Source organism: Carcharhinus amblyrhynchos, chromosome 1 (genome assembly GCF_965287045.1).
Source record: "Carcharhinus amblyrhynchos chromosome 1, sCarAmb.v2.hapA, whole genome shotgun sequence".
In the NCBI taxonomy this organism is placed as follows: domain Eukaryota; kingdom Metazoa; phylum Chordata; class Chondrichthyes; order Carcharhiniformes; family Carcharhinidae; genus Carcharhinus; species Carcharhinus amblyrhynchos.
In genome coordinates this window covers 6,757,040-6,774,933 of record NC_137324.1, presented here as the reverse complement: position 1 = coordinate 6,774,933, position 17,894 = coordinate 6,757,040, and the positions used below count along the sequence as shown (strand labels likewise).

General features: G+C 48.2%; 1 protein-coding gene across 5 annotated transcripts in view; it reads right to left on the bottom strand.

Annotated features, from left to right (window-relative positions):
* dysf (dysferlin, limb girdle muscular dystrophy 2B (autosomal recessive)) overlaps nt 1-17,894 on the bottom strand; it is a 284,564-nt gene that overhangs the window by 252,265 nt on the left and 14,405 nt on the right. For 3 of the 5 annotated variants that reach the window (XM_080191788.1, XM_080191806.1, XM_080191882.1), the window contains exon 1: nt 1,423-1,612. The exons of the other annotated variants lie outside the window; for them this stretch is intronic. In XM_080191788.1, coding sequence (XP_080047914.1) covers nt 1,423-1,516 — 94 coding nt within the window. In that variant the 5' untranslated portion in view covers nt 1,517-1,612. Of the gene's footprint in view, nt 1-1,422; nt 1,613-17,894 lie in introns of those variants that run through there. 5 annotated transcript variants of the gene reach the window in all.

Genomic DNA, 17,894 nt, shown 5'->3' with positions numbered 1-17,894 from the left:
TTCATAGAGAAGGAAATTTTTAATTTGATTTGATTTGATTTATTGTTGCCACATGTATTGGTCTACAGTGAAAAGTATTATTTCTTGTGCGCTATACAGACAAAACATACCATTCATAGAGAAGGAAAGGAGAGAGAGCAGAATGTAGTGTTATAGTCATAGCTGGATCATAGAATCATAGAAACCCTACAGTGCAGAAAGAGGCCCTTCGGCCCATCACCGAACACAATCCTACCCAGGCCCTACCCCCATATCCCTACATATATTACCCACTAATCCCTCTAACCTATACATCCCTGGGCACTAAGGGGCAATTTCTTAGCATGGCCAATCAACCTAACCCGGACATCTTTGGACGGTGGGAGGAAACCGGAGCACCCGGAGGAAACCCACGCAGACATGAGAAGAATGTGCAAACTCCACACAGACAGTGACCCAAGCTGGGAATCGAACCCAGGTCCCTGGGGCTATGAAGCAGCAGTGCTAACCACTGTGCTACCGTGCCGCCACTAGGGTGTAGAGAAAGATCAACTTAATCTGAGGTAGGTCCATTCGAAAATCTGATGGCAGCTGGGAAGAAGCTGTTTCTGAGTCGGGAGGTATGTGTCCTCAGACTTTTTTCCCGACGGAAGAAGGTGGAAGAGAGAATGTCCGGGCTGTGTGGGGTCCTTAATTATGCTGGCTGCTTTTGCTGAGGCAGCGGGAAGTGTAGACGGAATCAATGGATGGGAGGCTGGTTTGAGTGATGGACTGGGCTACGTTCACAACCCATTCACAACATAGCAGGAAAGCGCCGCTGTATTATTGAATTTACCCGATACAGGAGTTGGAATTAAGATTGAGAAAGAGAAGTGATCGTTTTCAGAAAAAAACTGTTGAAAAGGAGGAGTCGAGAAAGAAAGAGCTGAGAAAGTGGGACTAATGGGGTCGCTGATTCAGACAGTCAGGATGTGGAGATGCCGGCGTTGGACTGGGGTAAACACAGTAAGAAGTCTCACAACACCAGGTTAAAGTCCAACAAGTTTATTTGGTAGTAAACGCCGCTAGCTTTCGTCCCCACTTACCTGACAAAGGAACAGCGTTCCGAAAGCTAATGGCGTTTACGACCAAATAAACCTGTTGGACTTTAACCTGGAGTTGTGAGACTTCTTACTCAGAGAGTCAGAACAGGCAGGATGGGCCAAAGGGTGTCCTTCTCAGTTGTGTTATCCTACAGTCTCATACAAACAGCATTTTCACAGAAAGGTTTCACTTTTTCGAAAGGTGGAATGTCAAAATAAAAATATACATCCATCAATCCTGCACCCAACACTAACTGCTGCCTCCCCACCCCCTCCACCCTTCCACCCCACACCTCCCACCCCCCCACCCCCCCAAACACCATTCCTGCTCAGTTTGTGGACTGAGATTTGGTCGCTTTACCTTTGAAGCTTAGAGTCACGACTGGGTCACTCTGTCTGTCTCTTTTTTCCACGTTGGGAAGATTCCTGGCTGAATGTACAAGGCACCGCAGCATGCTTCAACTTGATCTCCCGTTAACAAAATCCAACCCAAAAAGAAATCACACACAGTCCGCCTGTGAACGGGAGAAGTAGGCTCAAGGCTTCCTTTCTGGGACTCCCGCAGGAGAATAATTTGCTGCTAAGGGCTTTTTTTCCCAAAAGGGGGATGGCAATCCTAGCTCCTCCCAAATTTTACGGAAAATCCTGGTAACTTCATTTAACTCTTGAGTTCCTGATTCTTGTTTCGCTTCATTCAGAATTGTTTTACTCGCTTTCCTTCCTCTTTCCATGACACATATATTTTAAGTACCACAGTAATAGGGGGAGTCTGATCAAGCCCTCCAACCTGTGGTGTACCACCACTCAGTCACATCCTGACCTCCAGAATCCATTATTAAGAAAGGAAAACACAACACTTCAAAAACCATTTCAAAAACTATTGAGAGGGTGCAGAGGAGATTTACAAGGGTGTTGCCTGGATTGGGAGGCATGCCTAATGAAGATAGGTTGAGAGAGCTCGGTCTCTTCTCCCTGGAGAGACGAAGGTTGAGAGATGACCTGATAGAGGTTTATAAGATGTTGAGAGGTAGAGATAGGGTGGATTTTCAGAGGCTATTTCCCAGGGCTGAAATGGTCGCTACGAGAGGACACAGGTTTAAGGTGCTGGGGAGCAGGTACAGAGGAGATGTCAGGGGTAAGTTTTTCACTCAGAGGGTGGTGAGTGAGTGGAATCGGCTGCCGTCGGTGGTGGTGGAGGCAAACTTGCTGGGGTCTTTTAAGAGACTTCTGGATGAGTACATGGGATTTAATGGGATTGAGGGTCATAGATAGGCCTGGTAGGTAGGGATATGATCAGCACAACTTGTGGGCTGAAGGGCCTGTTTGTGCTGTAGTGTTCTATGTTCTATGTTCTAACCATGATCTGATCATGCAGAGTCAATGTCGATCTGTGAATGGGAAATTGTTCCTTACCAATCCATAATGCCAAAAGTCCATAAGACATAGGAGCAGAATTGGGCCATTCGGCCCATCAAATCTGATCCACCATTCAATCATGGCTGATATTTTTCTCATCCCCATTCTCCTGCCTTTTCCCCATAACCCCTGGTCCTCTTATTAACCAAGATGCATTGGAGTTTTCAAGTGTGAGAGGGGAATCTTATTGAAAACCATAAAATTCCAACAGGGTTAGACAGGGTAAATTCAGAAAGAATGTTTCCAATGGTGGGGGAGTCCAGAACAAGGGGTCATAGTTTGAGGATAAGGGGTAAACCTTTTAGCACTGAGGTGAGGAGAAATTTCTTCACCCAGAGGGTGGTGAATGTGTGAAATTCATTACTATAGAGAGTAATTGAAGGCAAAACGTTGTCTGATTTCAAGAAGAAATTAGATATAGGTCTTGGGGCTAAAGGGATCAAGGGATATGTGGGGAAGGGGGAATCAGGATATTGAATTTGATGATCAGTCATGATCATAATGAATGACAGAGCAGGCTCAAAGGGCCAAATAATCCACTTTTGCTTCTATTTTCTATGGTTAACTAACCTAATAAGAGCTTTTTAGGAAGTAACAAGCAAGGTGGATAAAGGGGACCCGTTAAAGTAAACTTTATTTATTAGTCACGAGTAAGGCTGCAATGAAGTTACTGTGAAATTCCTCTCATTGCCACAGTCCGGCAGCTGTTCGGATCCATGCATCTAACCAGCACATCTTTTAGAATGTGGGAGGAAACCGGAGCACCCAGAGGAAACCCACGCAGACATGTGGAGAACATGCAAACTCCACACAGGCAGTGATCCAAACTAGGAATCGAGGCCAGGTCCCTGGCGCTGTGAAGCAGCCGTGCTAACCACTGTGTCACCATGCCACCCTGATGTAGTGTACTTGGATGTAGATGTGGTGTACTTGTATTTCCAGAAGGCATTTGATAAGGTGGAACATCAAAGGTTCTTACACAAGGTGTGACTATGTGGTGTAAGGGCTAACATACTGGCATAGCTGAAGGATTGTTTGGCTAACAGGAAGCAGAGAGGAAGGATAGATGGGTCTTTTAGGGGTTGGCGGGCTGGGACAAGTGGAGTGCCACAGGGATCAGTGCTAGAACCTCAACTGTTTACAAATTGTGGGCACAATTCTCCAGTCGTGTTGGTCTAATTCCCACCCAACTGTCCAGATGGTTTCACGTCGTCCACAACCCGCCCACTAAAGTTCCAGCGGTGGACGGGATGGTGGAATTCAAGCCTATATCAATGATGGAGAGACCAAGTAGCTCAGTTTGCAGATGGCACAAAGATCAGTTAGAAAGTAAACTATCAAGGGGAGGTAGAGAGTCTACAGAAGGAGATGATGAGGTTGAGTGTCCAAAGATGTGTGGGCTAGGTAGATTGGCCATTCTAAATTGCCCTTTAATGTCCTGGGATGCATAGGTTAGAGGGATTAGTGGGTAAATATGTGGAGATATGAGGATAGGGTCTGGGTGGGATTGTGGTCGATGCAGACTCGATGGGCCGAATGGCCTCTTACTGCGCTGTAGGATTCTATGAGTGGACAAAAACATTGCCAGATGCAGTATAATGTGTGAAGCGGTGAGCTTGTCCACTGTGGCAGGAAGGATAGAAAAACAGGATACTATTTAAATCAATAGTATTATTTAAATACTAAATCTGAATGAATGAGTGGTGAGCTCTGAGGTACAGAGAAAGCTGGGAATCCTCGTACATCAATCACAAAACATTAGTATGCAGCAAGTGGGAGGTTGGTGTTTATTGCAAGGGAAATGAAAGATAAAAGTGGGAAGTTTTATGCAGCTGTACAGGGCCTCAGTGGGACCACACTGGAATACTGTGTACAGTTTTCATCCTTTTGAATCAGGATATCATTGTGTTATCCCTGGGATGCGGGGCTTATCTAGGGGAGAAAGGCATTGGGCCTATACTCATTGGGGGAACAAGTTCAAAGTGCTGAACATTTTTTATTCATGTGGGTGTCGCTGGCAGGGCCAGGACTTGCTGCCCATCCCTGTTACATGTAAACCACTCTGATTCAATTTGAGTTATTACTGTCTGGTATTGGGATACAGTGAAAAGTATTGTTTCTTGCGCACTATACAGACATAGTGGCACAGGGGTTAGCGCCGCTGCCTCACAACACTAGGGACATGGATTCGATTCCCACCTTGGTCACTGTCCCTGCGGAGTCTGCACGTTCTCCCTGTGTCTACGTGGGTTTCCTCTGGGTGCTCCGGTTTCCTCCCACAGTCTGAAAGACGTGCTGGTTGGGTGCATTGGCCGTGCTAAATTCTCCCTCAGTGTGCCCGAACAGGCGCCGGAGTGTGGCAACGAGAGGAATTCCACGGTAACTTCACTGCAGTGTTAATGTAAGCTTACTTGTGACACTAATAAAATAAACTAATAAACTAAGCTAAACTAATTGCCCTTGAACTGAGTGCTAGGTCATTTCAGGAACAACTCGGTGAGCTTCTCGATAAGTACAGGACCAGCAGCTCTGTAGATCTCTGCGGGTATGGCATCTGCCCCTGGGGCTTTGCCACTGGATAGCTGGCTGACAGCTTTCGTGACTGTGGCTACTACCGGTGGATCATCCATGGCACTGTTGATATCAACCTGGGCAATCCTGTACATTGCCTCATCGTTAATGGATGACGGGCGGTTGAGGATGGCTTCAAAGTGTCCAACCCATCTCTGCAGGATCTGAGCCCTCTCTGTAATGAGAGAGTTGTACCATCTGTACAGAGTGGGGGGGGGAATCTCCCGAGAGATTGAGGTCCGTAGAGAGTGTTGAGGGCTTCACAGAACCGTTTCAAGTCGTTTCTGTCAGCGTATCCTTGTATTTCATCTGCCTTGGCACTCAGCCAGGCACCCTGCAGTATAGGCAGTTTATTCTGGACTGTCCTGCGAGCACTGGGGGTAAACTGGCCAGGGTGTAGTGAACCAGGCAATGTTTAGGGCACCTTTTCTAGCCCCTTCCTCATTCTATGGAGGTGAGCAGTGCGTTCCTGAAGAGGACTGCTCAGTCGCCCAGGTAGACGCTGAGTTTCACTGCTGCTTCGCTCAGCAGAAAACCACCATTAGACCTGAGCCGCCTGTGTGCAGGTCCGAGACGACAGCTCCCAGTGTATCCACACCTGCTGCTTCATCGCTCGCCCATCGCCACAGGACTTCAAAGGTTAAACAGAACACTGATGATGATGGTGTTGAGACTAGCGCTTGATCTGGAGTAAAGGGAGGGAGAATTGTGCAGCATCAGCCTCATTCTCTCTTCCCAATTCCCATCTAGATCCAGTGGCAAGACAAAAGTCAAGACGGGCTGGAGGTGGGACCAGGCGCAGTGGATAACCAGGACGTCTTCTGTGTCTTATCCTGCTCTTCATGTTCCACGATGCTTGCAGGGACCACCATCTTGACCATTGGACCTTCCATTGGTCTCGTCCGCTCAATCCACTAGACTCTGTCTTCACCTGCTGGGATAGACATCTCCCTATCTCACCGAGGGTTGAGACCCGTCGGCTACCCTCACCTGGTTTAGCCGGCTTGTCGAAGCCATTGCCCGGGGTGTGGCCGCTGTCGCATGCAAACAGCTACGGGGAGCCACAGGTGAGAGTTGTGTTCCAGGTGGGGACAAAGGGTGGAAAAACCACCCTGAAAGGACGACATGTTCCCCCACCAGAAGGACTACCCCTCCCTGACAGCCCATACACTCCTCTGACTTGTTCCAGTCCTTTTGGAAGCAAGGATCCGTTCGTCAGGAACTTAAAGATGCTTCCATTGTACACCTCTACAAGAGGAAGGGCAATTGGCAAGAATGCGAGGAATCTCGCTGCTCTCCATCACAGGAAAAACCCTCACAAGAGTCCTGCTAAATCGTCAGGTCACTCATCTGGACCTGGGCCTGCTTCCAGAGTTACAGTCTGGCTTCCTCAAAGACCACGGGACTATTGAGATGATTTTTGCTGTGTGCCAACTTCAGGGGAAGTGTCAGGAGCAGAATCGCGAGCTCTACACAACCTCTGTTGACCTCGCGAAAGCCTTCGACATTGGAAGCCAACAAGGCCTGTGGAGGATCATGTCAAAGTTCAGCTGCCCCCCCCAAATTCACTCAGATGGTACGCCAGTTCCGTGATGGCATGATGGCCAGAGTACTGGATGGCGAAGAATCCTCTGAGGCATTCCCAGCCACCAATGGCATCAAACAGGGCTGTGTGCTCGCAATCAGCCTCCAGTACAGAGTGGATAGGAAGCTCTTCAACCCGAGGAGACTTCAAGCTATTACCAAAGTGAAGGAGACTGTTCTGAGAGATTTCCTCTTTGCCGATGACTGCACCCTGTACACTGGCTCAGAGCCTGAGATGCAAGTCAGTGTGGACAAATTTTCCACGGCTTGTGACAACTTTGGACTCACCATCAACATTAAAAAGATTGATGTCATGCGCCAACCTGCTCCTCATGCACCGTACACAGCACCCATAATCACACTCAAAGGGCAGAAACTACAGGCAGTGGACCAGTTCACTTGTTCAGGCAGAACCCTCTCCCAAGCAGTGACTATTGATACAGAAGTTAACTGCAGAATAGCAAAGGCAAGTCCTGCTTTTGGTGAACTGCGCTCCACTGTATGGGAACGAGGAGTCAGCCCAGCAACAAAACTGAAGGTCTACAGCACCGCGGTACTCACTACCCTCCTGTATGCCTGTGAAACGTGGACTGCGTATCGAAGGCATGCAAGACAGCTCAATCATTTCCACATGACTTGTCTTCACAGAATATTAGACATCCGATGGCAAGACAAAGTACCAGACACTGAAGTTCTCTCTAGAGCAAGTCTACCATCAGTCCACACACTGAGAGCGCAGACCCGGTGGGCAGGTCATGTCATCCGTATGTCAGACGAGCGTATACCCAAGCAGCTCCTTTTTGGGGAACTCTCTGCTGGAAGACGCTCGCGTGGAGGGCAGAAGAAACGTTTCAAAGACACACTCAAGGCCTCCCTGAAGTCGCTGGACATTGACACGACCACCTGGGAAACGCTGGCACAAACCCGCCCTACCCGGCACTGCCTCATCCACAAGGTCTGTCAAGCTCACGAAGGTGCATTTCTGAAGCACAACTTAAGTGTGAACTGCGCAAGTCCACAATCACCAGCGCAACAACTACAGTGTCTACACAAGTCTGTCCGATATGCGCCAGGACATTCTGTGCCCGAACTGGCCCTGATCAGTCATCTTCGGACACACCGCAACCAGCCTCAAAATGACTGATGGTGTCGAGGTCCTCATCGATGATGGTGGACAAACAACAGGTCATTTCAGAGGGCAATTAAAAATGAATCACATGCCAGACCAAGTAAAGACGGCAGATTTCCTTCCCTAAAGGACATGGGTGAACCAGATGGGTTTTTCCGACAATCGACGATGGTTTCACGGTCACCATTAATCGTAGAATCCCTAAATTTGGCCTGCACCGACAACAATCCCACCGTATCCCTGTAACCCCACATATTTACCCTGCTAATCCCCCCAGAATAAGGGTCAATGTAGCATGGCCAATCAACCTGACCCGCACATCTTTGGACTGTGAGAGGAGACTGAAGTACTTGGAGGAAACCCATGCAGACACTGGGAAAATGTGCAAACTCCACACAGAGACCTGAGGCTGAAATTGAGCCTGGGTCCCTGGCACTGTAAGGCAGCAGTGCTAACCACTGTGCCATCGTGCCACCCCAAAATTGTAATTCCAGACTTTAATTGAATTCTGAATTCACCATTTGCTGCGATGGATTGGATATAATAAGGTAAAGTAAAAAGTAAAGCAAAGTTTATTTATTAGTCACAAGTAGGCTTACATTCACAGAGTAATTAAGCTCCTGTGAAAATCCCCTAGTCGCCACACTCCGGTGCCTGTTCGGGTACATCGAGGGAGAATTTAGCATGGGCAATGCACCTAACCTGCATGTCTTTGGAGTGTGGGAGGAAACCCGAGCACCCAGAGGAAACCCACGCAGACACAGGAAGAACGTGCAAACTCCACACAGACAGTGACCCAAGCCAGGAATCGAACCCAGGTCCCTACCGCTGTGAGGCAGCAGTGCTAAGCCAGCCAGTGATGCCCATATCCCATGAACAAATACATTAAAAAAGAAACAAAAATCTTCCCTCAGGTGCAGTGCTCACAAACAAAAGCAATGTTCCTGGTGAGCTCGAACCAAAACTCTGTCCAGTTGAAGAATAACATCCATTCCTTTATAATATTGAGATACAGGCCACCCTTCCACGATACTTTTGAATTATTTTCTGTACCTCTCCACTAATTTTCAGTGATTTCTGTAAGTCAACCACTAAATCTTTCTGCTGCTCCATAGCTCCCAGCCTCCCACCATTTCACAGATACTCTAGTTATTTTCTTTTTCATTCATTCACGGGGTTGTGGGTGTTTCTGGAATTCCTTGCCCACTCTGAACTGACTGAGTCATTTGCTAGCAGAGGACAGTAATGATCCATTCCCATTGCTGTGGGTCAGCTGTTAATCGTACACCACTCTGATTCAATATGATTTGATTTATTATTGTCACATGTATTAACACACAGTGAAAAGTATTGTTTCTTGCGCGCTATACAGACAGAGCACACCGTTCATAGAGAAGGAAAGCGGAGAGTGCAGAATGTAGTTATCGCTAGGGTGTAGAGAAAGATCAACTTAATGTAAGGTAAGTCCAGTCAAAAGTCTGACAGCAGCAGGGAAGAAGTTGTTCTTGAGTCGGTTGGTACGTGACCTCAGACTTTTGTATCTTTTCCCTGGTGGAAAGGACGGGTAAGGAGGTCAAAATTCCTTCTCTAAATGCCATTCTGGCCACTAATTGTGGCCTTACCAAAGTCCTATACAGCTCTAACATGACTTCACTGCTTTTGTAACCTATGCCTCGGTTGATGAAGGCAGGTGTCACATATGCCTTTCTCATCACCCGACTAACATGCCCTTTCCACCTTCAGAGATCTGTGGGCAAACACAGCAAGGTCCCTTCGACCCACAAACACAGACACACAAACACACACAGGCACATGTACAAACATACACATGGACGGCACAGTGGTTAGCACTGCTGTCTCACAGCGCCAAGGACCAGGGTTAGATTCCCAGCTTGGGTCACCGCCTGTGTGGAGTCTGCACATTCTCCCCGTGTCTGCGTGGGTTTTCTCCGGGAGCTCCGGTTTCCTCCCACACTCTGAAAGATGTGCTGGGTAGGGTGCATTGGCCATGCTAAATTCTCCCTCAGGGTACCTGAACAGACGCCGGAGTGTGGTGACGAGGGGATTTTCACAGTAACTTCATTGCAGTGTTAATACAAGCCCACGTGTGATATTAATAAATGAACTTTACACTTTAAAGCACACACAAACATACACACTGTGGTGGCTATTGCCTCCCCTTTCCATTTGAATATCAAAGAGTTAGAAACAAGCTCCTCTTCCGATTCTTGCTATCAGAAGGAAATTCCGGCCCTATGTAATGACCAAGATAATCATGCAAAGCTGCACTTATCCCCTCACCCCCCCAGCGATTGAAAGAAAGAAGAGAGAAATATAAGCACTTCCACAGTGAATGAAGTGTTGGAATGGAGGAAGGAGCACTGGATATTGGCTCTCCATTGACTCTGTCTACACTTCCCGCTGCCTCGGCAAAGCAGACAGCATAATTAAGGACCCCACGCGCCCCGGACATTCTCTCTTCCACCTTCTCCCTTTGGAAAAAAGATATAAAAGTCTGAGGTCACGTACCAACTGACTCAAGGACAGCTTCTTCCCTGCTGCTGTCAGACTTTTGAATGGACTTGCCTTGCACTGAGTTGATCTTTCTCTACACCCTAGCTATGACTGTAACACTACGTTCTGCACTCTCTCCTTTCCTTCTCTATTTTGCGGGTGGTTACTGTGTGTTAAGCAGAGCCTGGTGTGGCTCAGGAGTCTCACTTTGGCACGGCAGTCTCTGCCACATTCACTGCAGAGGGCAACGGTGAACTGAGAAGATGCACTGGCCCTCATCTCCTCTGGAACCATGGCAGCTGGACGCGAGTCCATGAGCTAAAGAGAGAGCAGTCAACATTCTGATGCAGTAGAGCCATGTTTCCTGGTGTCCAGATCACCAACAACCTACCCTCGTTTCCCCCACCACCCCCCCATGCCAAAGCTATAGTTAAGAAATGCCACCAACGCCTATACTTTCTCTCTTCCTGGACATCGACAGGCCTGCCTGACCACCCCATGCCCCACAGGCTTTTCAAACTCCCGAATCCCCCCTCCCAACCGCGCCCCCCTCCCCCCCCCCAATCCACCTGGCAGTACTGACCTCCATGACCACCTCCCCCCCACCAACCATCCAACAGCCCCAACCCCTTTGGCAGACCTGACCTCCCCCTCTCATCCCGATGGCCAGCCCTGATCAGTCACTTCCCTCTCTCTGCCATTGATCCCAAGTGCAGAGTGGCAGTGGAACCCTCACCCCCCCGCCCCCACTGATTTATAGGCCCTGCCCCCACTGACCCCCACGCCTTTGGCACTGTTTGATAGTGCCAAAGTGTCCCCTGGGCATTGCCTCTTTGCCCTTTGGGCTGTGCCAGGGTGCCAGGCTGGCAATACCAGGCTGGCAATGCCCAATGGGGCACCTGCCCTCAATCCTGACCTCCGGGTGGGGCCTCCATGGCACCCTCCCACCCCACCCCCCCCACCTTCACTCCAGTGGGGTCAGGCTGCCAGCTCCTAGTTAGTGAGGAACTGGTGAGTGAGTGGAATCGGCTGCCGTCGGTGGTGGTGGGGGCGACCTCGCTGGGGTCTTTTAAGAGACTTCTGGATGAGTACATGGGATTTAATGGGATTGAGGGTTATAGATAGGCCTGGTAGGTAGGGATATGTGGAAAAGTGTGAGGTAATTCACTTTGGCAGGAATAACAGATGTGTAGAGTATAGGGCTAACGGTAGGACTCTGAATAGTGTGGATGAACAGAGGGATCTGGGTGTATGTGTACATAGATCCCTGAAAGTTGGGAATCAAGTAGATAGGGTTGTTAGGAAGGCATACGGTGTCTTGGCGTTTATTGGTAGGGGGATTGAATTTAGGAGCCGCAACGTCATGTTGCAACTGTACAAGACTCTGGTGCGGCCGCACTTGGAGTACTGTGTGCAGTTCTGGTCCCCACATTATAGGAAGGATGTGGAGGCTTTGGAGAGGGTGCAGAGGAGGTTTACCAGGATGTTGCCTGATATGGAGGGGAGGTCCTATGAGGAGAGACTGATGGATTTGAGGTTGTTTTCGTTAGAAAGAAGGCGGCTAAGAGGGGACCTTATTGAAACATATAAGATGATTAGAGGTTTAGATAGGGTGGACAGTGATAGCCTTTTTCCTCGGATGGAGAAAGCTAGCACGAGGGGACATAGTTTTAAATTAAGGGGTGGTAGTTATAGGACGGATGTCAGGGGTAGGTTCTTTACCCAGAGGGTGGTGAGGGATTGGAATGCCCTGCCTGCTGCAGTTGTAAATGCGCCTAGTTTGGGGGCGTTTAAGAGATCCGTGGATAGGTTTATGGATGGAAAGGGTTTGGTTTAGGTTAGAGGGTCATTGCTTTTTAACTGGTCTGCGCAAAATCGTGGGCCGAAGGGCCTGTTCTGCGCTGTAATGTTCTATGTTCTATGTAATGTTCTATGTTCTATGATCGGCGCAACTTGTGGGCTGAAGGGCCTGTTTGTGCTGTAGTGTTCTATGTTCTCTGAACTGTTGTGAACCCCGCTGGAGTGAAACGCCCCTGATGAGGGTGGGAGAGGCTAGAGGGCCCAGAGACTTCAGAACCGGGCCCACTAATGAGCTTGAATGACGATTAGCATATTTAAATTAGTTGTGCGCCAACTCCCACCGGAAATCCGGGGTCCGGAGACGCACAGGGGGCCATGGGGCCAAGCGGAGGGTCCGCCAAATGGACTTTGCCGATGTTTTCCAGTCTAGAGCAGCGCAGTGGGCCGGGAGAAGCACCCCCACCCTCTTCCATCTTCTCCGTGTCGAGATGGTCAAGTCAGCTGGTGTTCGTCAAAATGGTACCGGAACTCGAAGGGTTAAACTGAACGGGCCTGCATCTTAGAAGATAAAGGTTAATCGGTGATCTAATTAAAGATGTTTGAGATGATTAAAGGACTCAATAAGGTAGATCGAGAGATTTCTCTGGTGGGGTGGGGGGGGGAGGATGGGAATCCCCCAGAACAAGAGGTGGCGGGCGGGTGTTGGGGGGGACAGAACCTTGAAATTGGCGGCAGGCCCTCTGGGGGAACATTTCCTCGCACAAAGTTGGTGAGGGGGGTGAGGGGGTGGAAATCTGGAACTTTCTCTGCCCCCCCCCCCCCCCCCCCCCCCCCACCACCCCTCCCTCCTCCCCCACGCCAAAACAAACCGCTGCGACTGAGAGTCAGCTAACCACATCCAAATTGAGATTGAGGGGTTTTTAATGGGCTAATCTGGTTAACGTTTCGGATCAAAGGCTGCACAGTGGATTAAGTATAAAATCAGCTGGAATCTAACTGGGAGGGGAACAGACTCCTGGTACGAGTATCATTGATTGCACCGGGTTGCCCAGCCCGAGGCGAGCGGAACTGCAATCTCCACTGGCCTCGGGCGCCATCTTACAAACCTCGGGGCAAGTAAAATTTCGGCTTTGGGGTTGAGTGGCCTCTCCTTGTTGCTACGCTGCCATCATAGCAACGAACAGCCAGACGGAAAACAAACCACTTAAAGAAAATAAACTGACGAGATTCAGCCTGTCATTAACTGTTATGAATGGCTCCATAATTACAGCTTTTGTACAAGGTCGTTAACTGGATAGAACTGCACTTGAACTCTCAACTTTGTAAAACTGCCTTGAAAGGGAGACTACCTTCCCCAAAACCCTGTAAATAATCCCAAACCCCCCCCACCTCACATTCTCTGTCGGAATTTCCTTTTGGATCTGCTTCCTTCAGGCGGAATATTCCAGATCACAGCAACGCAGGCTGTGATTTTCCTGGATGCAAGTAGTCCCAATGAAATATTCTTCTTACTCACTCATAGGACGTGGGGTTTTGCTAGCCGGACCACCATTTATCGCCCATCTCTAATTGTGTGGTTTGCAAGGCCATTTCAGAGTCGTAGAATCCCTACAGTGCAGAAGGAGGCCATTTGGCCCACTGACAACAATCGCACCTTGGCCCTATCCCTGTACCCCCATGTATTTACCTTCCTAACCCACTTGACGCTAAGGGTCAATTTGGCATGGCCAATCAACCTAATCCGCACATAGAATCATAGAAACCCTACGGTGCAGAAAGAGGCCCTTCAGCCCATCGAGTCTGCACCGAACTCAATCCCACCCAGGCCCTACCCCCATATCCCTACATATTATACCCACTAATTCCTCTAACCTACGCATCGCTGGACACTGAGGGGCAATTTCTTAGCATGGCCAATCAACCTAACCCGCACATCTTCGGACTGTGGGGGGAAACCGGAGCACCCGGAGGAAACCCATGAAGACACGGGGAGAACATGCAGTCTCTGCACAGACAGTAACCCGAGGCCGGAATCGAATCCGGGTCCCTGGCACTGTGAGGCAGCTAACCACTGTGCCATCCATGCTGCCCACATTGTCAACCACATTGCTGTGGGTCTGGAGTCACATGTAGGCCTGGCCGGGTAAGGACGGCAGATTTCCTTCCCTGAAGGGACATTAGTGAATGACAATCGATAATGATCTCATGGCCATCCAGTAGTTCCATACCTGTTTCTACTGAACTCAAATGTCACTGTCTTCCATGGTGGGATTCGAATCCGGGTCCCCAGACCATTACCCTGGCTCTCTGGATTACTAGTCCAGTGACAATACCACTGCATTAGCACAGCAATGGATGGAATTTATATTTAATTAATGAATCTGGAATTGTAAAGCTAGCCTCAGTGATATAAATAGTAATAGTGGATGGCATGGTGGCACAGTGGTTAGTACTGCTACCTCACAGCGCCAGGGACCCAGGTTCAATTCACAGTTTGGGTAATAGAGTAATAGAGATCCCACTGCAATCGGGGATAACTTTCTTCACTGTCCGCTATGCCAACAATCTTGATGTCATCTGCAGACTTACTGTCTGTGTGGAGTTGGCAAGTTCTCCCCATGTCTGATAGAGAGTGGGATAGCTTGATCTTAGGTTCAGACATAGCTCGGCACAACATCGAGGGCTGAAGGGCCTGTACTGTTCTATGTTCTATGTCTATATTCTGCTTGGTTTCCTCTGGATCCTCCAGTCTCCTCCCACTGTCCAAAGGTGTGTGGATTAGGTGGATTGGCCATGTTAAATTGCCCCTTAGGAGAACTAGCATGGGGTTACAGGGATAGGGGGGGTGGGATTGCGGTCGGTGCAGATTCAATGGGCTGAATAGCCTCCTTCTGCACTGTAGAGATTCTATGATTATTAAGTAACTCAGAAAGCAAATAGAATGTTATTGTTTATTCCTACAGGAATTGACTGCAAAAGTAGAACTGGGCATTGGTGAGACCACATCGCGAATACTGTGTGCAGTGTTGATTTCTTTATCGAAGGAAAGTTCTAAATGTGTTCAAAGCAGTTGAGAGAAGGTTTCCCAGACTAACCAGGAATGGGCGGGTTGTCTTGTGAGGAAAGGTTTGCGAGGTGTCCACTAGAGTTTAGAAGAGTAAGAGGCAACTTGATTGAAACTTTTAAGATCCTGAGGGAGGTGGATGTGGAGACCCTGGCTGGTGATTTTGCTGTCCCACCTGCCACAGGAATCATGGCAGCCGTGGGACAGAGCATGGGAAGGCCCGTTAACCTTGGGTGGGGGGGGTTTTACAGATTTGGGATGAGTGAGGCTGTAAAATCCCGTCCTATGTTTCCATTTGTGGGAGAATCTAGAGTCAGGAGTCACTCATTCCAGACAGGGATGAGGAGAAATGTTTTCCCTCAGAGGGTGGTGAGTCTCTGGAACTCTCTTCCTCAAAAGGAAGAAAAAGCCTCTGGATAACGTTAGGAGAGAGCAAGATAGATTCTTGATTAACATTGGGGCGAGAACTTACTGGGAGTAGATAGGAATGTGAGGTTACAGTCAGACCATATTTGGTGTTACTGAAGGTTGAAGCAGGCTCGAGGCCTACTCCAGCTCCTAACTTGTATTTTCGCACATACCAGGCTAATTACAGCTTGGGAGAACATGGGTTAATAGATGATTCAAAGCCTAAAAATGTAATGAAGCATGTGGAAGATTGTAACTGACTTAGGACAGTCTGGTCACATGGCGTATGAAATTAAACACAGAAAGTATGGAGTAATGCAATTTGGAAGGAAAAAAATTGCCTTGGAATTAACAAAATACTCGGATTTTTCACAACGGGGCAACGGCCCTGAGGGGATCAGTTAAACAAATCCCTGAAACTGTGTGGTCAAATTGATAACACTGTCAAAACAACCCTGATTTATAATTAACGACACAAGAGTAAAATAAAAGGAAGTTATCCAAACCTTTATAGGTCACTGGTTAAACCTCAGCGAATGTTCTGTGTAATAATCCCAGTCACTGTATTTTAGATAGAATATCTATGCACTTTGGCACAATGATATGGTGCTATGGGGAAAGACTGGGGCAATGGGATTAGTTTGGAGTTGATACAGAGCTACGGGGAGAGAGTGGGGCAGTGAGATTAGTTTTCTCAGAAGACTAAGGAACTGTGGCATGTCAGCTATGACTCTCACCAATTTTTACAGATGCACAATAGAAAACATTCTTTCTGGTTGTATCACAGTTTGGTATGTGGCTCCTGCTCTGCCCAAGACCACAAGGAACTACAAAGGGTCGTGAATGTAGCCCAATCCATCACACAAACCAGCCTCCCATCCACGACTCTGTCCACACTTCCCACTGCCTTGGCAAAGCAGCCAGCATAATTAAGGAACCCACGTACCCCGGACATTCTCTCTTCCACTTTCTGCGAAGAATACAGAAGTCTGAAATCACATACCAGCTGACTCAAGAACAGCTGTCAGACTTGTGAATGGACTTCCCTTGCATTAAGTTGATCTTTTTCTACATCTTAATTATGACTGTTGACACTACATTCTGTACTCTTTCATTTCCTTCTCTATGAATGGTATGTTTTGTCTGTATAGCGTTCAAGAAACAATGCTGTTCACTGTGTGTTAATACATGTGACAATAATAAATCAAATCAAATCAAAGTTTGGCATTGATACAGGGCTGGGGCAATGTGATTAGTTTGGGATTGATATAGAGCTATGGGGAGAGAGTGGGACAATGGGACTAGTTTGGGATTGATACTTGGCTATGGAGAGAGAGTGGAGCAGCGGGACTAGTTTGAGATTGATACACGGCTATGGGGAGAGAGTGGGGCACTGGGATTAGTTTGGGGTTGATACAGGGCTATAGGGAGAAAGTGGTGCAGTGGGATTAGTTTGGGATTGATACAGGGCTATGGGGAGAGAGTGGGGCACTGGGATTAGTTTGGGGTTGATACAGGGCTATGGGGAGAGAGTGGGGCAGTGGGATTAGTTTAGGATTGATACAGGGCTATGGGGAGAGAGTGGGGCAATGGGATTAGTTTGGGATTGATACAGGGCTATGGGGAGAGAGTGGGGCAATGGGATTAGTTTGGGATTGATACAGGGCTATGGGGAGAGAGTGGGGCAATGGGATTAGTTTGGGATTGATACAGGGCTATGGGGAGAGAGTGGGGCAATGGGATTAGTTTGGGATTGATACAGAGCTATGGGAATAAATAACTTTGGAGTTGGTGACATTCTGAAATGCACTGACAGTCTCATACATCTATCAGTTACTGTCTCTATATTGAGCATGGCACTGCTGTTGCCTTTACATCTGCAGTCTCAGAAGGGCCGTGAATGAGAACTGCTGACTGTCAGTTAACGGTTAATGTTCCAGTGAGTGCAAAGACATCAAAGACTGTGGTCACGTGTTAGGACTTGTTCAGGGCAGCTGCTGTTTCATGTCAAGATTAACTGTGCTTCCCCTTCCAGCTGGACTATTCCACAGATGTGAGAGAGAGAGAGAGAAAGACAGATACACAGGACAACCTAGAGCTACAGAGAGTGAGAGACAGATAATTACTAACAGAGGGAGAGATATATAATTGCACTGATTATAAGTACAAGTTTGAGGATAAGGGCTAAACCTTTTAGAACTGAGGTGAGGAGAAATGTCGTCACCCAGAGGGTGCTGAATGTGTGGAATTCACCTCCACAGAAAGTAGTTGAGGCCAAAATGTTTTGTGATTTTAAGAAGGAATTAGATTTGGCTCTTGGGGCTAAAGGGATCAAGGGAAATGGAAG